The following is a 25882-nucleotide window of genomic DNA, read 5'->3' on the forward strand; positions in this document are numbered from 1 at the left end:
TAGATATATTTAACTATTAATTAATTATAGAATAACTAATTTAAATCTTAAAAGCTTTAAATAGGAAATCTTATATCTCTTTAAGGAATAAGTTACTATAGTATTATAGTAATTTAAGAAGCTCTATATAATACTATATTTCTATCTTTTATTAACTTTAATAATACCTCTTATATTTCTATACCTCACTAATAATATTATATTATAATCTATATTATTAAATTATTTATTTAGTATAGCTAATAATACTTATTAGCTTATAAGTCTTTTAGTCTTTAAATAGTAGTATTATTATAATTACTAATAACTATAGATTTAATATTCTAAGTATTATTATATTATTATTATTACTTAGCATCTTTCTTAATATATCTAATATAATAAACTATAGATATATATTAATTAGTAATAGATTATAAGTAACTAAGTATTATCTATATAGTAGTAAACTCTTACTTAATATTATAAATAAACTAAATTATTAGAGGATTTATTACTCTAGTTAACTACTAAAGCTATTTATTCTAAAGAACCTATATTAAGCCCCCTAATATACTTTTATATTACTTAAAGTTATATAAAACCTATATTAAGTAGATATATAAAGCTATATTATAGGTCTCTTTTTCTATTCCTTAGTAATATTATCTTAATTTCTTATAAAATTTACTAGTTAATTAGTATAAGGATAGAGTAATTAACTAAGTTAATAATACCTCTATAAGTAAATTAACTACTATAGAGGTATTAGATATATATCTTATATCTCTATTATATAGTTATATATTTAAATACTACTATAACTATAATAATTAATAATAATTAAGGTACTAGTAATAGGTTTAACGCATTTTATATATAATATAGTAAAATATATATTATAGTATAAAATTAGCTTTTTTTTATATTTTTACATAAGCAGGGAAAAAAAGGGGGGGCGGACGCTGTCAACGCAACGGACTGTAGTGGTATTACAGCTAGCCACAAAACCCATTTAGTGTTTTCAGACAGTGCAAACTGCCGATGAAAAATTGTCGTGCGGCATGTCTTGCCGGATGTCCACTGATGTCCACTAAGAGTTTAGCCGCTAATCGGCTCAAAGCCCACCACACGCGGGGCTGGTCACGCCAGCACCTAGACTGTCGGAATCGGCCATGGCGCAAGATTGTCTCAGTCGTTTATGGTATAACGCCATAGAATGTAAAGCATATATGCATCTTCATTGTCCCAGTTTCTGAGGTTCGGTCGCTCTGGCAGGGCTTCTTGACAACCTTTGTAGCGCAGAGAACAATGCCGTCAGTACTTAACCCAGCCGAGGACTGCTACAAGAAACCAGCTGAACTTGAAGCCAACCCGGAAATCGGCGGGATAGGGGTGAGTCACTAGCGAACAGAGCTGAGATACCACAACTGATGCAGGGATGTGACCAACCAAGGTCTTGGTAGGCTTCGTGGGAACAGCTTATTTTGTGGTGCTGCTGGTGATCATCCGGTTCTTATTTGCTTTCGATCCGTACAAGAACCCTTTCGAACGTCGGTCAGCAAACGAACTTGATGATCATACACGGAAGCCTAATCATGTGGACGTGGTGGCCGCCAAGGGATGTCAATGGCTGCGGCGGCGACGATGGTTTCGCAATCCACAATTGTGGGAGGGGATATTAGAGAAGGTGGGAAGTCCTTCGAGACTACATGGGGCCCCCTTTCCCAGGCACCTTGTAGATTGTTGATAAAAGCTCGCAATAGTCTAACCTATCACAGGCCGTGCTCGAGATGTGCGATATTCAGCTGCTGACAGGATTCGGTATCCTGCTCAGCGGCTACATCAACTTGTTTATCGATACCATCTCGGCATACCACTGGTATATCATCGTCTATCTCGTCTGGTTCTCAAACCTCACCCACGTCGCTTGTATGACAGTCCTCCGTGGACATCTACATCGACACCCAACCCAGCGCAGGTGGCGCCTAAGCCTAATGTTCATCTTATGGGTGGGCCTGCTGGTAGCGATCGGCCCAACCTTCTGGTTTGACTGGATGGGAACCGAAGAACATCTTGCGTGGGATGTGTCGACAACGAACGCGCGGTGCTTTTACTATCCATCCATAGCGCTGAACACCATGGAATGGAGAGCGTGTCAGGCATCAGTCGAACTCCACAAAGAGAAAGGCAATATCACCTACACTGTAGACGAATGCGTGGCTTCCGACACCTGGGGACCTACGGACATTCCTATGGAATCCCATCTCTCGTTCCAGACAACCATGCTCTCTGTCATTCTGGCAATCTTTACTTTTCTTACCCGGTTGGTGAAGATGAACAGGTCTTGGTCCTTCCGGACTCGGATGTCGATTCTGGACAAACCTATCAACTGGTACTTAGTGCGAACGGCTAAACAGATGAGTGCCAAGAGCAAAAGGCCAGCAAGAAGCATCATCACGAGGATGAGGAACATCGGTATTCTTCTTCGAATCTCATGGGGATTGATGCTGTATACGTATCTCGACATCCTTTCCTCGGAACTCGTCGATGTAAGGACCACCAGAATGATAGAAATCTTGCTAATGCTAATCAACTCTCTTAGACATATTGGCTGTTTACGTTGGCTATTTGGGGTACAGTGCGCCTGCTTCGAGTTCGCGCTTCTGTCGATATCGACGAGAACAAGTGGGGTTTTGGTCAAATTCTTCCCGTGTTTCTCCTAATCGGGCCTGTCGTTGCTTTCGCCGTGCCATTCTTAGGGGCAATGAAGAAGACAACTGAAGAACGAAGCACGGTATCTGTGGAAGATATCTCAGAGGAGAGTCAAAATCAGGTTGAAAGACGATTAACAGCGGATCTATCAGAGACCACCAGTGCTGGCCTACACGATACAGGACCGACTATGAGCGAGGTCTCAGATCCTGATAACAGGCGCTCGAAACGCAATATTCAACCTCTCAATCAGGTGTCCCGGATACGCGTGGAACCAACAGACTTTGGCGAAATCCAGTCAAGTGGACTTCTATCCGCACGGCACATGAGCACAGCAGACATCAACACACAGATGCGAGATTTACTTGTCGCTCACTGTTCATTAGAAACAGTAACGATCGATGCTAAGAACCTGAGAAGCCTCCTCAGGGAATACTACACCGAGTCGAAGTGCATGGAACAGGTTATCGTGCTAGCATGCGCCCAGGTAATTCCCGTCACTGTCGCCTTCTTTCTGGCGTTTCATGGCGTGAAGATAGGCATCATCGGAATCTTTGCGGCCGATCCCGATCTGGATTCAGAAAATATCCTACTCTTCTTGGCCAACGTCGTCATTATTCAGCCATTAAACTGCCTTTGTGCAATATTTCTGGGCTTCGCACTGAGAAAAGGGCGTGGGATCAAGCGGGAGGTTTTGAGAGTGCCCATATATCTCTGGGCTCTATTCGGGATAGATGTCGTATCCGTCACGGTATTTTCAATGCCGTTTGATGTGGCGTTCTGGCTTTTTGGCATGCTTATAATATCAATGATACTGCTAATTTGGAGGTAGAATTCTTTTCCTGCAGCCAGTATGACGCCGCTACGTAGCAGCTTCATCTCCGATAGTTGCAGAAATTTGATACCTTCTTCATGCCTAGCAACAAACCACATGTGATACTAAGAGCAAATATGAGGAGTCCGATATCTTACACAACTTGCCTAGCCCGTGGATGGGCCTCGTGAAATGAAAGATGCATAAACCAATTTGTCGATGTCGACAAACTTGGGGTGAACTATGTCCCATCGAGTGTGGGTTGATGCCCAGGACATTTCCACCGCTTTAATTTCCATACGCAGATTTCAATTAGTACTTCCACCATGTTGCCTGTAGAAGCTCAGCTCCGCACGCTTCCTTTCCAGTACCGATGCAAATCAATTGGAATAGGATGTGTATTTCTCAGTTGAGGAAAGAGCATACAAGGCTGCGATTGTGTTGCCTCACGGGATGTCTGAGTATGAGGTCTCACCGCAGCCTAAGCTCATACAAGCTCGTGCATAGATATAGCCTCGCACGCATGAGGACTTTATGCAATGCATTTGATGGCATCACAATGGGCGTCGATAGATAGTGGCTACTGGTTCTCACTGGCTGCATGTTTCAGCAGCCGCTGTGATGGCCTGGAGTAATCATGCATGATTTCCTCAGCTCTGATTGATGCCACGCCACCTCCAGCTGCAGCCAAGAAATGGTCAGCAGGCTTTTAAGTATCAAGGATCATCTTCCAGACCAGCCTGCTCAATACCCGAAGGTCTGTAGAATACATGATACCCTCCCGCCGCGTCAAAATTATGTTCCTGTCACGTATCCTACCAAGTACCATCGTCTTTTTTTAATTCTTATCCAACCAGAGATATCCTATCTTGGCGATCTATCGTATTATCTGTCAACAGTATTCAGAAATACTCACCCGATGAGATGGGGTACCTAGAGAACCTAGAAAGGCTCTGCTACACAAAGCCAGAGGAGCTGGAACCGAACCCCGACGTGGGGGGTATCGGGGTAAGTTTACCACCAGACCGGCATTCCACTTCCTGTGGTCATATATTTAGTTTAACATTCAAGGTCTTGATTGGATTCATCTGCACCGCATGGTTCGTGTTATTCCTCGCGTTCGTACGCTACGTTATTGCGTTCGATCCCAATGCGAATCCTTTCCCGAACAATGACGACATCGCACCTGTCTCAGGTGACAGAAGCCAGCAGAAGGCAAATATGGTTGATGAGCATGTCATTGGAATGAAGTTGTTCCAATGGTTACGCCAACGCCCCACGTTACAAAGCCCGGCAAGATGGGAGGACGCACTGAGAAAGGTGAGTACCAGGGCGCTCTATCGATCGTTCTTGCTTGGCTCATGCAATCTGCAGTCTGCCTTGAGTTTATGCGATGTGCAACTCCTCACAGGCTTGGGTATTCTTTTTAGCGGATACATCAATCTTGGACTCGACGCTATATCTGCTTACCACTGACACATGGTTGTTTACCTTGCTTGGTTTTCGAACTTGACACACATAGCGTGTCTTACTCTTTTGCGAGGATACCTCCACCAGCACCAAAATGAACGGAGATGGCGATTAGGACTCATGCTCATCTTATGGATGTTGCTTCTGGTGGCGATTGGGCCCACACTATGGATGAACTGGATGTATGACGACAGTTACCCAGGCTTACCTAGCACCAACGCGCGTTGCTTCTTTCATCCATCAGTGGCATTGAAAACCATTCAATGGAGAACATGCGAAAAGTACCGCGAAGATGATGAGGTTGCAGAATGTGTGGCAGCTAGCGACGACGGTGAGGCCTTTTTGAGTTCAACCGAGGCGCTTCAGTCCGCAGTAACGTCAATCGTTTTGACCGTATTCACATTCTTCACACGGATGGCTAAGATTATTCAACAATGGTCGATCACCATCAGAAGGAATGTTAGGTCAAGGGCTAACAAATTTGACACAAGCGCCATTTTGTCTTTGTTACAGAAGCCCCGTACAGGGTGGAGAGCCCGACTTTGGACTTCCATCTTATTTCTCCGAGTAGCGCTGAACTTGACGGCAAGACTCTATGCTGATCTCGTATCCTCCGAGCTCTCAGATGTAAGTATCTGTTTATGCGATACGGATCTTCCAAGGTTTAACATGATTGTAGAACTAACGAATTATGTCTCTGTCAGGTTTACTGGCTGTTTGTTTCTACGGTTTGGGGCACTCTGCGCATCATTGGCGTGCGACTCTCCGTCGAAGTGGATGAGAATTCGTGGGAATTCGGGCAAATACTGCCTGTGTTCTTGCTCATTGGACCCATAATGGCAACGGTACTACCAATCATAGTCAGTAGACCTGTGGTAACCGGAAATCCGGGCTTGAATATCTCGACTGTCGTCGGATCGCATTTGGAGACTTCTGGAACACCACAACGCCAGGCCCAAATCGAACCCACAGGGCCTGATAGAATAAGACCCATTTCTGCACCATCGACGTTTTCTCCCAACACAGAAATGACGTCTTCTGAAGGCGTAACGACCTCAGCAGAACCTACACAAGAGAACCCAACCACATCGTCAACACAAGCACTGAATAATGCGTTGCAGCCTTTGTCCAGGCTCTTGAGGTCAGCACGACGTACAGACTGGACCTTGCCCCAAGTTGCTGCGGACGACATCGACAACCAGCTACGGTCGTACTACAGACAGGACCAATGGATGGAACAGGTCACCGCTCTAGCCTGTCTCCAGGTGATTCCGGTAACGATCATGGTTCTTCTCGAAATGAGTGGAGACGGTGTAAATAGAGTAAACAACGCGCTCGTTATTACGCTATCGTACTCTACAAACATAATCCTGCTTCAACCCTTCAACTGTCTATTCGCGGTGCTTTTCGATCTAATTTCTCACGAAGAACACCCATTTCGAAAGCAAATCTTTGGGCTCCCCATGACAGTCTGGTTTCTCCTGCTGATTGCTATTCTACCGTTTCCATTGTTCGAAGGCGTTGGCTACGACATAGCCAAGCAACTTGAGAGATTTGCTTGTTTGGGGGTGCTTTTGTTCGTTGCCCCTCAAGTTGCTAGAAGACTTGGAACCATCAAAAGAGCGTGTCACGGCGTGATTAATGCTTTAGAAGGAATTTACACCTGGTACAATTGAAAATGGTCTAATGTTTTAGCAAAACATATCGGTGATTTGTGGTGCCCAAGGACGCTCCGACTTTGGATTTTTAATACAGGATGAAACTGTCTTGAAACCCGGCATCTTCGTGCAGTCATGAATGAGTATACGTCAGTGAATTGAATGGTGACATTTCGACGTCATGTGGGCAAGAGGCCATAATCTTGACTCGCTGGCCCTAACAGTGCTAATGCATCTGTTAATTCTACCCTACACTGATATTTTAACCATCACTGCATTCGGCATACGTTCCAATGTAGCATAACCATCTTATGGACTAAACTTCTCATCGCTTTTCTTGTCGACATTTTGTACGGCGACATGTCATTCTTTGGCAGTTTGATGCATTATCCAGGCTCTACCGCTTCTTGCCCTTAGTCTTATCCACAAGGTCCATCCACTTCTTCTCAACACCCCTCTTCTCCAGCGCCTTGACCACCGCAGCCTGTTGCGGACCCTGTACCATGATCTCCATGACCTGTGCCTCAGTCTTCTTCGCCGCACCAGCCAGCGGCTCAACACTCGTAGACCCAGCGCAGACCTTTCTCAACTCGTCAGCCAGCGGCTTCGGGCTGATGTGGTATGGTTCCAGCCCGGACACTTTAGTGACAGTCTTGTTTCCGCTCCTTGTCTCGAGGGTGATGTGGATCTTTGGCGGCGACCCGCTTCTGGCCTTGACGCTGCTGGGGTCTGTTCCGTTTCGGACGATGGCGTATGATGTGGACATGCCGCTTAAGACCCTGTCAATGAGAGCATCTCGGGCCACAGTGCCCTTGGCGAGTGCGTCCTTGTCAGCGGCTCCAGAGCCAGTGAAGACGCCATTGGCAAGTATCGGGTTGAGCTTGACGATGCGCTTGTTCGTCTCAGACACCAAGTTCTCTCCTTCGATGTAGGTAGTCACGGCATCGCGCACTTCTGATTGAGTGAACAGCGACTTTGAGGCCGAGTCGAAGATGGGTTGGAGTTTGGATGTGGGCTTGAAGTAGGAGACAATCTTCAGCTTCTGTCCCACCGCGTCGTCGCCAACATCGACCTTGCTCGTGGCAGTCTCGCCCCGACCAAGTGATGTGCCGCCAGCCGTCTCCTTCTTGGGTAGGCGATATGGTTTGAAATCAACAATCGCGGGGTTCTCGAACTTGACTTCCGTAACAACCGTCTCCTGGCCTTTCTCTTTGCTCTTCAGAAGCCCCTCTTTGTCGAGGCTCTTGATGAATTTCTTGATGTTCTTCCACGATGTCTTCTTGATTTGCAGTTGCTGTGCCTGCTGTGGTGTGTGCGCGGGCAAAAAGGGCTGAATGAGGGTCGACATGACATAAGACTGGGATAGTGGGAAAACGAGGCCGTAGTTGGGCGGCGAGTTTGAAGACTTGTGTTGGTGGATGCCGAAAAGGAATGACTTGCGGAACGCCTCATCGATCTCGGGCTGTGTGAAGTCGGGGATATCGTCTTCGGGTGCTGCTGGGCCGGCGTCTTCGGCGGTGGCGTCGCCTTCAAGAGAAACCCCTCCATCCTCATCCGGGTCATCCAGGGACAGCCCGCTCAAGCTCTCAACTAGTCCACGCGCCTCCAGGACCTTCAACCATCCCGCAATCTCTTCCGGAGCCTTCCTGCCTGGCTTGTTGTCGGTGCTGAACCCCCACATCTCGTCGCCGGCCCAGTGCAAATTCTTGACAGCATGGCCCTTCGCACCCCGCACGTTCTGCAGCGCGCTGACGTTGATCTCACACGCTCCAACCGCAACAGGCACCGACGGGTTCTCCAAGCTTGCGATGGCGACGACGGCACCCTTCTTCGCCTTCTCGGGAAACGGCGGCCCGCCGAACAAGCCGGGAGTCATCAGATCGGCGCCCCCCTGAAGCTTTTTCACGACAATGCCCGGGGTGTGGAGAAGCGGGACGATATCGGAATTCGCCCAGAGGGTGTACACCGTGGGGTAGACGACGTCTTCCATCTGGAACCATAGAACGCGGGGCTCCTCGCCATCATGACTGCCGACGTAGTAGGTGCCGGAGGTCGGCTTCAGATCGGGGCCGTATGTGGTGGTGAAGCGGGCGGACTGGAGATTGTCGGGGAACAGAGATTTTCGGAGATTGGTCTGCACGGCAAGCGCTTCAGCCTTTTGCTCTGGTGTTTGCTCATCCGTGGTTGCCACGAGCTTGGAGTCGAGACCGTAGTCCTTGATGACCTGATCTGCGAGCTTCCTACGGTCGGAGGACCGTAGGGGTGAGAGCGACTTCACCGTAGGCTTCTTTTTGAACATTTTCGCAAGATCGCGGGTTGCGGCTGGCAGATTGTTGGGTGAGTGATCGGGAAGTGGTGAAGGAGTCCACTCAAATACAGCGTCTCAAAGGGACCTCAGCGGCTGACGTCATCCGCCAAACGCTCCAGTGAGATGGTCATTGCGTAATAATTTCGCGGTCTTTGTTTTCTAGGGCAAAATTATTGATAAAATACACAGAGCAGTATCTGATAAAATTCCTTACTAGTTTGGATCTCGTAAAATATTATTGAAAATCTGTCTCAGATGAATTCGCAGGCCTGGGGTGTTGCTGATGAAGAGCTTGGCAAGAAATTTGACCGTTTTCGCAATAATTGAGCAGAGTAGCCAAGGATCAGATCACGAAATCACTAAGAGCAAATGATAATTAGGAACTCCCAAATTCTGAAACTCAGCTTTCTTCCAATGACTATTACTTTTGTATCAGAAAACAATATGCGCTGTAGTCTAGTAGCCACCTAGGTCTGCAAGATCCTCTCTTCTCGACTTGCTCTTAGGGTCAAGGTACGGCTTCTCGCCAACTCCAGATCCTCTACATCCATGCCGATCACCCATTTCCCAGAAGTCATAAGTGGCTGAATGGTAGAAACTGCGATTATCCCAGATGGCTTTCACAATAAATTAGCATCATCCTTCTCATAGGTTTCTTGAGCAGAAAATGCTTACCAAAGTCGTTCGAATCCTTCCACTTGAACCGCACTTGCATGGTATGGTTCTTGTAGACCAACTCATGGAACCAATCGATGAGCATCTTACTCTCCTCTGCCGTCACACCGTTAATGTGTTTGACCATGCCGCCGATAGCGAACACGCTCTTCCATCCCGTCACGGGGTTAGTCCTCACAACAGGGTGTACAGCTTTAATTACATCCCCGACATTTTCGGGGTTGCCGCGCTCTTTAGCATAAAGCTTGATTCCCATAGCATCACACATTTGCTTCAGACCAGGCGGTTCAAATGTGCAGGTAAGGGTTTCCAGGAACTTTTGGTAAGGCTCGCTGCAACACGTTAACATGCGGAAGAGTCTGGTGACTGAGGACATTGCTGCCTACCTGATCTTGTCGTATAATTCATACCCATTGGCCCATAGAGTATCACCGCCAGTAGCAGGCATCGTAGTGAGACGTAAGCACGAGTAGTCAGCCGGTACTGGCTCGAAACAGCAATCGCTATGCCATTCCGAAGTGTTCTGCTTTTTAGGGCAGAGTGCATCAGGTGCCAGATCCTTATTCCTCACGAATGAAGGTTTCGTCTGCTTTTGGTGGATATAGCTGACGACATGATCATCTCCCTGGTCGTCTCTTTCGGCGTTGAACACCGGGTGAATATGAAGCCCAGACTCCGCAGGACGGCAAGTCAGCTCTCCAAGTCGGGTGAGAAGCTCTTTTTGGAGCTCAGGGGTAAGATCGTCCTGTTTGCGGAAGAACACAACACCACGTTGAGAAACTGTTCGCCATATCAGCATCAGTACAGCGAAAGAACTAGATGGTGGGGCTAAGTGATCACTTACCAGTGATGGCGAGATCACGGATTAGCTCATCTGAATTCGGGGCCTTGAGCCAGTCCACGATGTTGGCAGTGGGAAACTCGCGACCGGTAATAGGAGTCGGATCAAAAGACTCGAAGGCATCTAGAGCTCCGGACTGCTTGAGTGGCTTTGTTGAAAAGGCTGCCTTGGTTGCTGAGACATTGACAGGGATGTCCACTTCGATACTAGCGGGTGCCATTGTGAAGTGCTAACTAGATGGTTTTGGATGTCGATGCCTACTCCTCACGCTATGCGCTGGTTGCAGTCTGCTACTGTTTGAGGTCTCGTAGTTTCACAATACTTTATATGTGTGTGCTGAGAGCTTTACTAGTCTTTCAATACATCGGTAGTTGCTTGCACTGATAATGGTTGACACTGATTTTTGGGAGACCCGTGCCCCCGAAACCGAATCGAATTGCAAACCCAAGCGGTACCATTGGCGATAACCATAAGAGTGACCAAATCAGAAGTCGGCTAATGGACAAAAGGACAATGTCCGATAATGCAGACATCAAAGTCTCCGTATTGACTCGGCCGAATGCCAACCTGACCTGTCGGGGAGCCAATACCGACGTCTTCGGAGGTTATGAACACAGAGACTGAGTCTGTCCGAAGTCACTTAAAATCTTCCTCAAATTTCCAATTCTCTATCAAACTTTGTTGCCGGTAACTTCCGAATGCACAAAAGTCCCGAGAAACCATCCGCAAATTTGAGGTAGTGCGAAAAGGTCCTTATTACAACGGACCGAAGATGACAATCCATGCGACTTGGCATAGTGACGGCCCTTACCAAATAAACCCAAGAAGTCCGTAAAAGTTCCGTATCGCCTGCAGCTTAGTTGGCAGTGTCTATTAGTTCGCACAAATTGGACGATCATATGATTCAACTTCGTCGGCCTGTGTGGGCTGCCGTCCAAGACCACCGAAGTAGCGATTCGTAGCACTATGCAGTTGAATTGAAGCAAACTGAACTCCGACGACAAGTTGAAGCATTTGCTGATACACGTAGAACACTGCCAACCAGGTCAATGCGCAACATCGCGACAAAATCAGGCGTGCTCTAAGGTGCTCATCCAAGACTTTACCAGTACTGTCGCTCAATTCAGTTCGAGCCCACGTCACAATGGTTGCCAATCATGCAGACACCAAAGAACCGACCTACTCGACGCCGCAAGCGGAGCGAGAGGCCAAGCAAATTCATACTACTATGAAATATTATGGAGGTGATCCCAGCATACCTCTAGAACCAACAATCATTGGGGGGTACGTGCGCTCTACATGGCAAATACATCGTCAACATCTAACCTGATGAATCAGCCCCGAGCCTCCCAAGTTCGCGCCAAAGGTAGACTCACCTGTGGTAGTCACCGACGTCACAGGTATCGAGGATAAGTTCAAGCTCATGAAACATGGCTTTCAATACGTGAAGCATAAGACCCGTTTCGAGGCTGTTCTACCAGAGTTGAAGAACCGAGATGGGGCCTTGGAACCGCTTGATGAGACGACCAAGGCGCATTACGATGAGATGCATGAGTTTTTGGAGGAAGTTCTGTCTCAACAAGAAGACCTGTGAGACGCCTAATATTCAAGTGGTGAAGGGTGAATCGGCATAGCTGACAAAATGAAGACCAAAACCTTCACTCATTCGAGTCCTGATGCACACCAACCGAGTATCTCAAGTGGGACAGAAAGGAACCCTGGGTCCTATCTACAACGTTCACGTTGATCAGTCTGCATCTGCTGCCGAACCACTTGCGGTTCGGTGGCTGGGCCATGATGCACCTGAACTCCTGGCCAAACCCCGGTTTCAAATCATCAACGTTTGTGACCCTTTTCATACGGAGCATCTTATATATCAGAGGGCTAACTGATTTGAGGACAGATGTGGCGCCCTTGCAAGCCCATCACTCGGGACCCATTCGCTGTGTCAGATGCCACCACCATCCCGGACAAGGACTACATCAAGGTCCCATTCATCTATCCTAACAGGACTTCTGAATTGTTGGAAGTGTGCCCAGCATCAGACCCCGAGAAGCCTCACCGTTGGTATTTCAAAGACAATCAGCAAACAGATGACGTCGTGCTTTTCATCCAGGCCGACACAACCAAGCGACCGGGGGTTGTGAGGCGTTGCCCTCATGCAGCATTCAAAGATCCGCGATTGGATGAAGCAAAGCTAGACCCTAGGGTTAGCATTGAGATTAGGGCCATGGTGTTTTATGACCATGATGACTATGAGGAGGAGGCTGGAGCAGATTCGGGTCATGACCAGGAAGAAAAGTTCTGAGGGTCGTTCGCTCCCGAACAGGCGTCGAAATTTCGAAAGTAGGCCAGGCTTCGAGCATCTCCATAGCGCAGCAAACAAATTTGAGACATGATTGATTCGATTCTAATACGAATTTTCAATTAAATTAGAAATGAAACAAGCTCGTCTGCCGACTCTTGCATGATCAGGCTGTCCTCATCGCAATTACCATTCTCTCGCCAAATTGGCACAAATGGTGAAGCTGGTATCCCAGTAATGTCCCAAGGAAAATTGAAGATAGAAATGTCCACAAGATTGACCATCACGTCACAAGAAACGAGCGCTGGGTAAAATCTTTATAATCCGACGAAGAAAGACCAATTCGACTAATTACGTCTAAATTCTACAATGATGCACTTTAACACCCTAACGCCGTCCAACAGAAAATGTCGGAACTCCAAAACAGCAAAGTTCTCGATCTCTACTTCAGCAAACTTTGAAATGTGGTAACAGCTGACTCTTTTTCAGCTTGCTCCAAAAATGTGCACACTAAATCACTCATTCCAACGTTCTTGGCTTTGCCAATCCATTCCGTCATTGGCAGAACCTTGACAGGTTTGCCGTGAAGCCTCTGACTGATGAAACCGCTGATACTATCTGCATCCAGCGACACTACCTCATCAGAGCAATCGTGGCGATATCGAACCTCGTCCGCACGACTTCGGTGCATAGCATCCGCAACAACAGCTTGAGCAACGCGGTCGACTGACACGAAGTCCAGGACACCCTTCCACTTCTGGGTCACAGGTACAGCCGCCAGCTTCTCAGAGTACTCAACTAGGTTGCCCATGATGTCCGAATCCGGGATGCCGGCGCCGGTCACACTGGACAGACGGCGGATCGTCACAGGGATACCGAGATCACGGTTCGCGTTCTCGAGAACGGCTTCACTTGCCCACTTTGAAGCTCCGTAGGCGTCACGGTATCCCGGTGGAGGGGGGCGGTGGGACATCGGTACTGGCGCGAAGGCGTCCAACTCTGGTGCGAGACGGCCCACCACAGCCGAGGAGATGTATGTGATCGGAATCCGTCGAGGCGCCGCTATCTCTGTAGCGAGGAACTTAGTGCTGGAAACGTTAGGTGCCCGAAGAGCTGCGTAAGGTTTCAAGAAGGACACATCAGCGCCGTTGTGGATGATGAGATCGACGGTCCGCGCCAAACTTTTTCTCGTGCTCTCATCGAGAGAAAGAGACGCGTCTCGAAGGTCGCCCTGGTGGACAACTACCTTGCGATCGCTGCAAATCTCGCCAAGGCGGGTTGAGTCTCTCACGGCGAGGCAGTGTATCTTGTCAATGGAAGGTGTGGCCAAGAGAGAACGCAAAATAGCTTGCCCGACGAAGCCTGTTGCGCCAGTGAGAGCGATCACGCGAGGTGGCTGACGAACAGGTGCCGTCGGATGTTGCGAGAGTAGATCCTCGGAGACCGGCATAAGGTCGGGTAGGGCCGTCTCGGATTCCCAATCAACGTCACTCTCGTCATCACTGACTGATTCGATCTCAGTGGCGACAAGAGCTGTCATCGCCTCCAGGCTGCTCTTCTTGAATAGTTCGACCACCGGAACAGAGACATCGAACTGGGCCTGAATGGCGGCTTGCACGCCAACGAGCTGAAGAGAGGTACCGCCGAGATTGAAGAAATCAATGGCAGATGCAGGACCGGAAAGCTCGACCGGGCAGCGCCCTAGAACTCGGCTCCAAAGGCGCAACATCTCATGCTGCTCAATGGTGAGGGGTCTTTCGTGCTGGCTGACGGGGGAAGCCTGTCGAACCTGCGGCGTGTTCACAGGCAAGCTTGCCACAGCTCTTCGATCCACTTTGCGGTGAATCGTCAGTGGCAAGTTAGTCACAGGGACGATTGTGGCTGGTCGCATGACTCTGGGGAGGTTCGTGATGTTTTGCAAGATGTCCCTCAGGTGCTCATCGATGTTGGTGTTGTGACGTCCTCGGGCGCTCAACAATGCATGAGCCACGAGGTATCTGCTCTCGCCCTCTCCTCGCGGAGAGACGACAACTTGGTCGAGCAGGCCATCGGAATTGTTCAAAATGGCTCTCTCAATTTCTTCGAGTTCCATTCGGACGCCTCTGATTTTGAGTTGTGCGTCGCCTTCGATGCGCCCCAAGATGGAAAGCGTGCCATCCTGATTGATCTTCCCCTTGTCGCCAGTCTTGTACATGCGGGTCCACCCCTGAGACTCTGCGAGATTGGAACGAACAAAAGGATCGTCAACAAACTTCTGCTCAGTCAAGGTCGTATTGTCTAGATAACCCTTGCAAACACCGGCACCGGCGATGTAGACTTCTCCAGTCATGCCAGGAGCCACAGGGCGTCGTGCGGCATCCAGGATGTATGCGGCATAGTTGTGGAGGGGGAAGCCAACCGGTACTGGTTCGTCGGTGGAAGCCATCCCCGGGAAGACCTCCACATAGTGGGAGACAAAACTGACTTCCGAAGGCCCGTAGAAGTTCATCAACCGCAAGCGAGGAAGTTGCAGGTTTCTCAATCCGCTGTCCACCGAGGGTGAATATTGCTCCCCGCCAATGACGGCAATCTGCCAATGCCTATTATGCTGAAGATCCTCGGATCCATACATGAGCCAAGCGGAGTATTCAGATGGCGTGGCAATAGTGAGAGTGACTTCCTCCTGGCGAATGAGGCGAGCTATCGCCGTCATGTCGAGTCTCTTCTCTTGCGGGACAATGACAAGCTTGCCGCCTGAGCAGAGGGTAACCAGGATCTGCCAGAGAGCCATATCGAAGTTGAGCGCTGTTTGTTGGAGAACCACATTGGACGCGGTTCGATAGATGTCGGCGCATGCCTCGACCACATTGACGACTGTACCGTGACAAAGTACTACGCCCTTAGGAGTGCCCGTGGTCCCACTTGTGAAATGCACCGCCATGGGTTCTTGAGGCTTGGCAGAGATGGGCACGGATATCAAGCTGGCTGGTTGCTGATGAGAGACGTCGATGTGAGGGATGTATTCAGCTGTCGGTCCCAAATCTGTAAGACGATCAATGGTCTTAGCATGAGTCAGGATGAGAAGTGGCTGAGAGGTTTTTATCAAAACAGCAAGGCGTTCGGGAGGCAATGTCGGGTCCAGTGGAACATATGCGAAGCCGGCCCACATGGCACCGAGGAGTGCGCAGACAGTATCAACGGAAGGTTCGCAGAATACGCCAATGAGCCCGCTGCGTTGTCCTCCGGCGCTCTGAAGAATAGTTTGGGCGATGGCCTGCACGCGTCTCTTCAGTCCACAATACGTGAGTGACGACGCGAAACCGTTAGTGATTGCGAGCGAATTGGGCTGTTGACTTGCAATCCTGTCGATGCGATGGAGGACTGTCTCTGGCCACACAGAAATATGCTCAGAGCCTCTTCCAAGTACTAGTGCCCTCTGAGCCTCCTCTTGGTTGAACAATGATGGCTTGTCGATAAGAACATCCGTGTTGTTGGCAAAGCTTTCCAGGAGGGTCACAAACGTGTCCATCAACGTTTGGGCATCTTCCTTAGTGTAAAGTGACCCTTGGACGTCGAGCCGAAGCAGTGTAGCGCTGTCTGGATTCTCAATGACGTCCAGCATGATGTCGTAGGATGTCGTCCCACTGACCCAGTCCTCACCTTGACCTCGACATCCGCAGAAGGTGCGATTTTGACTAACACCGGGTCGGTAATTGAGGAAGGCTTGGAACAATGGGTTGTATGTATCAGAGCGCTCGACGCCTGCTTCTTGAAGAATCATGTCAAAAGGTAGGCGTCCGTGTGCAACTGCTGCTTGCGCCTTGCGCCTGGAGGTCTCCAACACCTCCTGGAATCGCTGACCACTGCTTATGGCAAATCGCAATGGGAGCAGGTTAAGATACATGCCGATGCTCTGAGCGAATGTGCCCATCTCCCGACCGGCGTCAGCCATGCCGATGCAGAAGTCTTGAACCTCCAGGAAACGATGCAGCAGAACAGCATAGGTGGCTAGTAGGAAATGGAAGATGCTAGTCTTGGTACGACGGCAAGCGGCCTTGATCGCCCTAGTCACAGCAATGTCGACCTGACCTTGGGCTTGACTGTGGGAGTACTTGTCAAGCGGCTTCCGCTGTGTCGCCTTGGCGAATGGGAGCAGGGGAAGAACAGTTGGCGCAGGGTTGGTCAGCTCTTTCGCCCAGAATCTCTTCTCGTTGGCAAAGGCGTTCGACTGAAGGTCTTGGCTTTGCTTACAGCAGTACTCGGAGTACTGAACTGGCGGCGATAGCGGATGACCGAAGTAAACCTTTTCAATGTCGCCAAGCATGACCTCAAGACTGATGCCGTCCATATTGATATGATGATACCCGATAACGAGGAAGTGAGCTTGTTCCGAAAGGGTCAGGAGATGGAAACGCATCAAATCTCCTGCCTCGATATCGTACTCATGGGACTTTAGCTCATCGAACAAGAGTCTTGCTTCGCCCTCATCACGAACAAGGCGGTGCTCAAGCTTCAAGAGCGCCTTTGACTTGATGCGCTGAGTGGGTGTCCCGTCTCGACCGGTGGTGAACGAGGTGCGGAGAGCCTCGTGCGCTTGGGCGACCGTGTCGACAGCCTTGGAAAGTGCTTCGACTCGGAGGTTTCCTTTCAGTTGAGCCCAGAAAGTGATGTTGAAAGCTGACTTATCCGTTACGAAATGTTTCAGGAACCAGAAACGAGATTGCCCGGCGGACATGGGAATCTCACGATCCACCTGACTGAATTGCGATTTGCTGGGGGTGATAAGCTCAGGAGAAGTTGACCCTGCAGAGCTTGAGAGAGATATTACGCCGTCTTCTTCACTATCACTGAACGCGTCGTCTAATAACGACGGCGAAGATCTTGAGGAGCTACCAGTTGGCATGAATGGTTTGCTTGTCTCAATGTCGTCTGGGACCTTGGGCATCTCGAGGAGTGGGACGGGCGCAGCTTTCTGCTTGGTGGGTTGCCCCGCAGTGCCGTGAGTCTCCATGGGCTGCATAGGCTTGGAGGGGCCAGAAATATCGCCTGTCGACTGGGTCGTTTCCTCTTCCTCCGGCTCATCTCCATTGCCATCGCCAAGACTTGGTGTCAGGGCAGCAGGAAGCTTCTCCAGCGAAAATGCAATCAACTCTTGAACCGTAGAGCCGCCCAAAAGCTTGAGAACGGGCATCTCCACTGACATCTCGCTAGAGAACCAGGTGCGGAAGTCGACCGAGACTAGAGAGTCAACACCAAGCTCATCGGCTCTCGAGCCGAGAATCTCGGCCTCTGGAATTTGGTTGTCCAACTGAAGAGTGGCGACCAGCTTTGAGACAAACCCCTCTTCAAAAGTCCGTCAGCACAGTTCGTCATGAAAGAATTATGTTGACTTACCACGGACGATTCTTTCAACAGACTTAGGTGTCTTGGCGCTCTTCAGCAGGTGTTTCACTGAGGTAGACTTCCTCGCCCCCGCATCCTGGGATGAGTCGTCTTCTGAAGAGATCTCCTTGGTGACCAGGTGACTGAAACGAGGATCTTCCATCACTAGGACCTTATCCGGACTGTCCTTGCCGTGAACGAGCTGGCGCAAGCCAACGATGAACTCAGAGTCGCTGTTCACACCATTGTCTGGTTTGCTTGCAAGCACAGCCTCGGCGAAACAGTTGTGGAAGTCCTTCTCTGAGATCCAAGTGGCACCGGCGCTCCAGAGATTGTCGAGGATAGCGCGTGTGAGGTTGCGAGCCATGTATCCTACGCCCATGATCGCGCCGATGTGCATGACAGACGCTGGGAGACCCCGTACCCGCCTGTTGTTGGCCAAGGCGGTCATGAACATGTTGGCGGCACTGTAGTTGGACTGCGCTCGATTTCCAGTAACAGCAGCGATTGAGGAAAAGAAGACAAAAAAGTCTAGGGTGAACTCGGAATTTTCGCCGAAGATCGAGTCCAGATAGATGCTACCTTTGACCTTGGTGTGTAGGGTCTGCGTCATCATATCGAGAGGCATGTCCATGAACAGCTTGTCGCGAAGTACCATAGCTCCGTTGGCGATGCCAGCAATTGGGGGCATACTAGTCCGGATGTCTTCAACAACGCCACGCAGCGCGGCCTCATCGGTGATATCACTATAAGACTAGGTTAGCGAAAGGCTCGCATGATTGAGTCGGGTGCATCGGTTTGAAGGCAGACGTGATGACTTACTTGGCAAAGATTCTAATCTTGACTCCGGCCTGCTCTTTAGCACGTAACCAGTTCGAGCCAACATTGGGGCTACGGCTGGTCATCACAAGATGGCGTGCCCCATGAGTAATCATCCAATCGCAGAGTGATTGGCCGAGATCGCTTGTCAGTCCAAAGAGCACATAAGTGCGGTCGGGCTTGAAAGAGAGGTAGTTGCTCACAGGCGGTACGACCGCTGGTACAACTGAACCGCTGTCAGAGCTCCAGTCAATGACAACAGAGAGCCCGATATCCAGATCTTCGGAAAGGCCAAGGTTCTGTAGAGATTTTGCTTTTGTAGAAGCTCTCCTCGTGACACTGCTAGACATGCCATTGAGGGCAATCGTCAGGATGTCGAGGGGTTTGAAGTTGTGCGTAGGTCTCTGATGAACAAGATCGAGTAGGGCCAGCTTCGAGCATCGCTGGGGAAGAGCGCTTAGAAGGGTTGCAGGCAGCGTAGTGTTGCGAGCTTCAACGCAGTTCACGATAATCTCCACCGCTGGCGGCAGTTGAGAGCGAATCATTCGGAGAGAAGAATTTGGCTCGATCTTGACCCATGAGGTGTCTCCTGTCTTTTTGCCTGGAATGGCGGAGGTTGAGGCAAAAATAAACGTTAGTTCCTTCCCTGAAGCCTTCGCGAGAACGGAAGCAGCAAGCGCCTCATCCGCCTCATAAAGCATGACTGTGGACTTGTGGGGAACAGCATCCAAGATGCTGGCTGCTTGAAGTTCGCAAACGAGTGATGAGAGAAACTCGTTCGGGTTCTCAACATCCACGTCAATAGAAAGATCAACTGTGATGTCTTGAGGCGAAAGCACAGAGCCATTCACGTTTGATAATGCCACATGCGGAGTGTTGCCACCGGTAGGACTACCGAGGACAGCGTAGAGCCCACCATAGGACGGTGTTGCTGATGATGCAGTCACTCTCAGCCAGTCGCCAGCTTCAACCGAGGGGCCAACCGTGGCAAGCTTGTGGAACTTCCAGGACGTGCCGGAACAGCGTAGATGTACCGGAGTAATTTGGAACTTCGTAGGCTCCGTGACCAATTTTCGGGAAGCAGTGTATCTCAGATTCATAACGGCGTCGTAGGCGATACGAGGCACCTTGAGCATGTCGTTCTCCAAAACAAGTTCGTGCTCTCGAGCCCACAATAGCGCTTGGGCTGAACTGTCATCTTGCTCGATCTCTGCAAGAGTCTTCCAGCGCAAGAAAGTTTCCGCGATAACTCTAGGTGCTTGAGATGAGTAGGGAGAATCCAAATCCAGAAATTGGAGCCGAAGACCAGGCATCTCATGGATAAGAACACGACCTAGGCCGATACTCATATTCATCTCAGGTGACTGTTCTCGGCACCCACTTGTGATCCACAGAAGACATTGGGGTCGCTCCACGAGCTTTTTGAGGCCTGCGAAGGACGAATCCGAGAGATCACTCATGACGGGAGTGTCTAGGTCGGCCAGATTAATGACAGAACAATTTGGTCCGAAAGACTCGAGTTTGCTGAGGTCACGGAGTGAGCGGACACGAAGGATACTGGTGCTGGCAAACCACGGAGCCAGGATGCGGCTCAGTTGTCCTATCAGGCTACAAGACTGCATTGACTGGCCTCCAACAAGAACAAGCTTTGGGGACTGTTCAATACTGCTTGCATCTGAGGCAACCACGTCCAATGGCTGGTGGTACAGAGGCTCTCGAAGAAGATTGATCCTGTCATCCACAGCCTGAGACAGAATGATGAGTGAGGGCCAGGCCAGTGGTTCGAACTCTGGTGTAACTGCGTCGACGCCCGAGAACCCAGTGCGAGACAGTCGTTGATGCCACTCCGTTGTGTCAATTGTCGCAGTCAGCGGTCGACCATCGTCATGTCCCCTGAACCAGCCTGGAAGGGCCGAAAATGGGAATCGTACTCGGACCACATCAGAGCAAGTCACTTCGGCAATCAGGAGATAGCCTCCTGGCTTTAGAAGTCGTCTCGCATTCCGAAGCGTGTCGTCGAGCTTAGCAGTGGCATGCAAGACGTTGGAAGCAATGACGAGATCGTAGGAGCCCTCCTGGAACCCTTGTTCAACAACATTCCGTTCAGCATCGAGGATCTTGAAGATCATCTTGGGAGACTTGAAGACATTCATGGCTGTTGAGAAGAAACCAGCCGAGATATCGGTGAAGGTGTATGAAGAGAACTGACTGCCAATGTGTTTGAAGATGCTCTTGGTAGCGCCACCAGTACCAGCGCCGAGCTCAAGCATCTTCATGTGTGGATATCTTCGGGAGAGTTGCAGGGCGATGCGCCCAAGCCAGTCCATTGTAAGATCGAGACCCAGTGCTCCAGCATAGAATCTGTCCATGAAGTCGTCCTTGAAAAGAATCTCCACCATGTTTGCTTCGCCTCGAATTGCCGCCGCCATGTTGGTTCCGACCTTTTGCATTAGTTGGAGGTCCAAGCTGTCTGGATATCTGTGAAAGATGGGAGAAACGTCGCTCCAGGTATCATTCAGCCAGTCCTTTTTGGCGTATGGCATGCTACCCTGGGAAACGCGGGAAAGAATGTCATGGCTAAAATCGAAAAAGTATTTGTGATGTACGGCGATGTTGCTCCTTGACTCGGGATCTGAAAACTCTCCCTCGATGGCACGCAGAAAGTAGATGCCGACGCGCTCAAGATCCCACCCCATGTTGAGCTCTTGATCAGTGGGGAGCCGACCTCCAGATGCCTCAATGCCGTCAACCGTAATCGGGTAGTAGACGGTCTTGGAGTAAAGTTGTCGGTTGGACGCGGCGCTGTCGGGAGAAAATGGAACGACTTTGATGTTTTCCACTTGAATCAACGTGGCGACATCATCAACGCTATCGGGATTGCGCGGGGGCGAGAAGACCTCCACGTCTCCTGTGATTGACTCTGGCAGTTGTCGCAACCTTGAATCAAAGACCATCTCGTCTCCTAAATCTGGTCGAGACATCAAGGCCTTCCAGTTGGCCACATCCACTTTGATGCTCTGGAACTCAGTCGGAACGAAGACCTCAACAAGCCCGGCATCTCGAGGCCAACCCATGGCGAGGAAGATCGCCTGGAATGATGCATCAAGGAAGGCGGGATGTATCAGTACTGGCGATCCGTTCCAGTCCTCATTTGGAATTTGGAGTCTTCCTGTTCCGTAATCAAGCCTGCGCTGCATCGACTTGAGAGCGCGGAACGGACCAGTATAGCCATAACCAACTTCCTCCAGGAAGTCATAAAAGTCATCAGTAACGACTTCGAGTAGGTTTGGTTGATCTCCACCAGATCGCAAGGGAAGACGCTCCATGGGACCTGGGTCAGAGTCCTGAGCAGGTTCCAGCGTTAGCTCGACTGAAGCTGTCGCAAGCAATGTCAGATTGGGAGCGTCTCGGCGAAGCAATGCGTGATACTGAAACTCGGCGCTCATGACATCAGGAGTCTCACTGCGAATTTTCGAAAGCGACACCAAAGTCTCAACGTCGACGTCGTCCTCAAGAGTCAGGGCTCTGCTGATAACGACATTGTTGACGGCAACAAGACGAGGGCTGCGATCGCCTCCTGCCGCCATCACAGCCTCCATGGCGGTGACAATGTAACCAGCAGCTGGGAACACGACTTGGCCCTGAAGAGTGTGGTCTTTAACCCACGGTAGCTCGGAGACTCTCAAAAGATTGCGCCATCGCATCTCCGTCTCCAATCCATCAGATGTAAGCGTGCCAAGTAGGGCATGAGGACGAGACTTTCGCGTCCGATACGCTTTGCTCAGTCGAGACTCATGCCAGTAGACGCGGTCGTGATCCCAAGTATAGGAAGGAAGGGTTTTCAAAAGTCGAGGGGACGCTTTGTTCGGCGCAATCCGTCGATCAAGAGCAGCAAAGTCCAGAGATCCGTGGCCGAGGTTTTGCCATAGGGCCCCGATGCCTTGGGTAAATGATGAAACATCATCTTGGTTCCTTGACAGCAGGCCTGTATAGGGCAGGCTGGATGCCTTCGGGTTCAGCTCTTGAAGGGTTTGCAAGAAGGGGCCCTTGAGGGCCGGGTGAGCACCGACTTCGACAACTGCGTCGAAGGGGCCGTGTTGCTCCCACGCACTCGTTACAGCGTTCGAAAACAGAACCGGCCTAGCCATATTGTCGCACCAGTATTTCCCCGTCAAGTCCGGATCTGATGGTTCCATTGGTGTACCAGCATGAACACTGGAGTACCAAGCGCAAGTCTTATCCAAGGTCCGCTCAGGGCTCACATCACATTCCATCATGGCGCGAAGGTATGATTCCACGCAAGGAAGCATGTGCTCTGAGTGATACGCCTGATCGACCTTGAGAATTCTTGCAAATTTGCCCTCGTCTTCAAGGATGAGACGGGCCTCCTCGATTGCATCGGCATCTCCGGAGAGCGTGATGCTCGAAGGAGAGTTGACTGCTGCAATCGAAATGCGTCCCTCTAGGGTATCAACGACGCATAGCTCTTCTGCGTCTTCTATAGATGTGCCAATGGCCATCATCGCACCCTTTTGAGACTTATTCTGGCCGGCGAGTGAAGTAGCCCTTCCGCGGTAATAGGCGATTCTGATGGCACTGCTGGCGCTGATGAAACCGGCAGCATAAGCCGCTGCTATCTCTCCAGAGGAATGACCAACAACGCCGCTAAAATTGACGCCCAAAGCTCGTAAGAGGTCGACCAAGACAACTTGCACAGCAGTGCACAGGGGTTGAGAGAAGGCGGCCAGATGAACTCTAGAGCTCTTGGTATCAGCCAGAAGCTCGTCCACAATCGACCACTGCGGGCGATGGTCATGCGGTAAGGCTCTCAAAGAACGGTCCATATCAGTGATCATAGACCGAACTTGCGGGAATTTGGTGATCAACTGTTTTCCCATGGTAGCCCATTGCGCGCCTTGGCCTGTGAAAACTCCCAATACACGGGCTTGGCCTGAGCTGGCTGAGAAGCGAGTACTATGCGAAACATCAGGACTCGTCCTCGTCTTATTCAGCCACTCGTTCAATCTATCCAGCAACTCGTCGACTGACTGTGCAGAAAATGAAATTCTGCAAGACAAAGCAGATCGACGGGACAGGGTATACGATACGTCCGAGAGGCTTGTCCTCCGATTCTCCTCGAGATATGAGACGTAATGCTGAATCAGGTTCTTCAATGACTTCTCCGACGAGGCTGAAAATACGAAAGGCGAAAGTAAGCAATGGCGAGCGTTTCCGTCCTCGTTCATCTCAAATGGATGTTGCAGGCTCTGATCGAAACTCTCCAGGATAACATGAGCGTTGGTACCTCCAAAGCCGAAGCTGTTGATACTTGCTCGACGAGGCACTCCCGGCGGAAGAGAGGGCCATCTCTGAGGCGTGACCGGGATCTCGAGATTATTGTAGAACGGAGCGACTGCGGGGCTGAGTTTGTTGAACAGAAGATTTGGCGGAATTTCGCCGTGTTGCACAGCAAGCGAAGCTTTCATGATGCCAGCTATGCCTGCTGTGCCTTCGGTGTGCCCGATAACAGTCTTGATGGAGCCGACGTACAACTTGTCTGCGGTGTTGTCGCTGCGGTGACTCTTACCGAAGAAGGCAGTGGCAATAGCTCTGGCTTCCTATCGATCGACTGAGTTAGCGATTTACACTTGCTCAATTCTGATATGACTGACTTACTCTAGGGTCTCCAGCACCGGTGCCTGTACCATGTGCCTCAAAGTATTGGCAGCGATCATTAGGGTTAAGAGCATCCAGGCCTGCTTTCGAGTAGGTTTGCTGAATCAACTCGGCCTGTGCTTCCGAGCTTGGAACGGTAATGCCTTCAGCGGTCCTTCCGTCTTGATTGACTAGACATTCCCTGATGACGCTCTCGATATGGTCGCCATCAGCAAGGGCGGCAGACAGGGGCTTCAGAATGAGCGCCGCAACGCCGTCACCACGGGCGTATCCCTTAGCGTCTTCGTCCCACATGCGAGATCGACTGTCGGAGGAAAGCATTTTCAGCTTGCTTTCGCCGATGTATGGCTCGGGAGTCAAAATAATGTTAGCACCAGCGACAACTGCCATCGGAGAATCTCCGTTTCGAAGTGTCATCACCGCGTTATAGACGGCGACTAAACTGGACGAACAAGCTGTGTCAATCGTTGCCGAAGGACCATGCCAGTCAAAGAAATGTGATATGCGGTTTGACAAAATACTTCGAGCAGTTCCAACACCCGCATATGTTGGCAGACTGTCCATGTCCCGTTGAAGATGATCGTTGTAGTCGCACCACATTTGACCAACGTAAACCGCAGTCTGAGACCCAGCTACTCCCTCCATCGGAAGTCCGGCCGACTCAAGGGCCTCATAGACGGTTTCTAGCAGGATGCGGTGTTGAGGGTCGGTCGCATGTGCTTCGACTGGTTTGATACTGAAGAAGCCCGCGTCAAAGACACGGGGATCTTCTTCGAGAAGATAAGACTCGGTAACGTTGCTGGTTCCATGATGGGCACCGTCGGGGTGGTAAAAGGCTTCAGGGCTAAAGCGATCTTCGGGTATCTTGCGAAGGACGTCTCGCGGTTGTCGCAATAGGTCCCATAGCTTAGAGGGATTGCTTGCACCGCCGGGAAAGCGGCAAGCAGAGCCTACGATTGCGATGGGCTCTTGCAATTTGGTCTTAGCCTTAGAGGCAGAAGGCTCAATAACTTGCCTCATGGCTGTTCGTCTGATTGGTGAAGTTGATACTTCAAACTAGGTGATGGTTGATGTTGCTACGAAGGCTGAATGGAAACCAGATGATGCAGCAGGCAAGTCAAAGCAATGCTGTTGCCAATGACGAAAGACTTCAATGATGTGTTAGTTGAAGCTATACGGTAGGCTATCTAGATAGTCTAACTCTAATCTGTCACTGATTCGGGGTCGTCACTTTGGATCGAAGTCAATTGTCCCTCCGGCT

General features: G+C 50.1%; 7 protein-coding genes across 7 annotated transcripts; 4 read left to right on the plus strand and 3 right to left on the minus strand.

Annotated features, from left to right (window-relative positions):
- Positions 1 to 1290: 1290 nt before the first annotated feature.
- On the plus strand, positions 1291 to 3564 carry GCG54_00008679 (uncharacterized protein; the record flags this gene model as incomplete). Its single annotated transcript, XM_045408640.1, has 5 exons — positions 1291 to 1374; positions 1436 to 1669; positions 1761 to 2531; positions 2585 to 3445; positions 3547 to 3564. The coding sequence occupies 5 exons, from the start codon at positions 1291 to 1293 to the stop codon at positions 3562 to 3564; spliced, it is 1968 nt and encodes a 655-aa protein (XP_045266383.1).
- An 868-nt stretch (positions 3565 to 4432) lies between these two features.
- On the plus strand, positions 4433 to 4984 carry GCG54_00008680 (uncharacterized protein; the record flags this gene model as incomplete). Its single annotated transcript, XM_045408641.1, has 2 exons — positions 4433 to 4516; positions 4580 to 4984. The coding sequence occupies 2 exons, from the start codon at positions 4433 to 4435 to the stop codon at positions 4982 to 4984; spliced, it is 489 nt and encodes a 162-aa protein (XP_045266384.1).
- Positions 4985 to 4987: 3 nt separating this feature from the next.
- GCG54_00008681 (uncharacterized protein) lies at positions 4988 to 6378 on the plus strand (the record flags this gene model as incomplete). Its single annotated transcript, XM_045408642.1, has 2 exons — positions 4988 to 5605; positions 5683 to 6378. Coding segments are annotated over 2 exons (1314 nt in total), but the record flags the coding sequence as incomplete, so codon positions are not given.
- A 655-nt stretch (positions 6379 to 7033) lies between these two features.
- Positions 7034 to 8935, minus strand: GCG54_00008682 (Eukaryotic translation initiation factor 2D; the record flags this gene model as incomplete). Its single annotated transcript, XM_045408643.1, has 1 exon — positions 7034 to 8935. One exon carries the CDS (start codon positions 8933 to 8935, stop codon positions 7034 to 7036), a length of 1902 nt encoding a protein of 633 aa, XP_045266386.1.
- Positions 8936 to 9400: 465 nt separating this feature from the next.
- GCG54_00008683 (putative alpha-ketoglutarate-dependent sulfonate dioxygenase) lies at positions 9401 to 10680 on the minus strand (the record flags this gene model as incomplete). The annotated part of the gene is made up of 4 exons (XM_045408644.1): positions 9401 to 9561; positions 9620 to 9951; positions 10006 to 10399; positions 10464 to 10680. The coding sequence occupies 4 exons, from the start codon at positions 10678 to 10680 to the stop codon at positions 9401 to 9403; spliced, it is 1104 nt and encodes a 367-aa protein (XP_045266387.1).
- A 924-nt stretch (positions 10681 to 11604) lies between these two features.
- GCG54_00008684 (uncharacterized protein) lies at positions 11605 to 12768 on the plus strand (the record flags this gene model as incomplete). The annotated part of the gene is made up of 4 exons (XM_045408645.1): positions 11605 to 11744; positions 11799 to 12050; positions 12109 to 12301; positions 12364 to 12768. 4 exons carry the CDS (start codon positions 11605 to 11607, stop codon positions 12766 to 12768), a joined length of 990 nt encoding a protein of 329 aa, XP_045266388.1.
- A 439-nt stretch (positions 12769 to 13207) lies between these two features.
- Positions 13208 to 25641, minus strand: GCG54_00008685 (Polyketide synthase-nonribosomal peptide synthetase; the record flags this gene model as incomplete). The annotated part of the gene is made up of 4 exons (XM_045408646.1): positions 13208 to 18087; positions 18139 to 18872; positions 18949 to 24563; positions 24622 to 25641. 4 exons carry the CDS (start codon positions 25639 to 25641, stop codon positions 13208 to 13210), a joined length of 12249 nt encoding a protein of 4082 aa, XP_045266389.1.
- Between the last annotated feature and the right edge of the window lie 241 nt (positions 25642 to 25882).

Source organism: Colletotrichum gloeosporioides, assembly GCF_011800055.1.
Source record: "Colletotrichum gloeosporioides strain Lc1 chromosome Unknown consensus_30, whole genome shotgun sequence".
NCBI classification, from domain to species: domain Eukaryota; kingdom Fungi; phylum Ascomycota; class Sordariomycetes; order Glomerellales; family Glomerellaceae; genus Colletotrichum; species Colletotrichum gloeosporioides.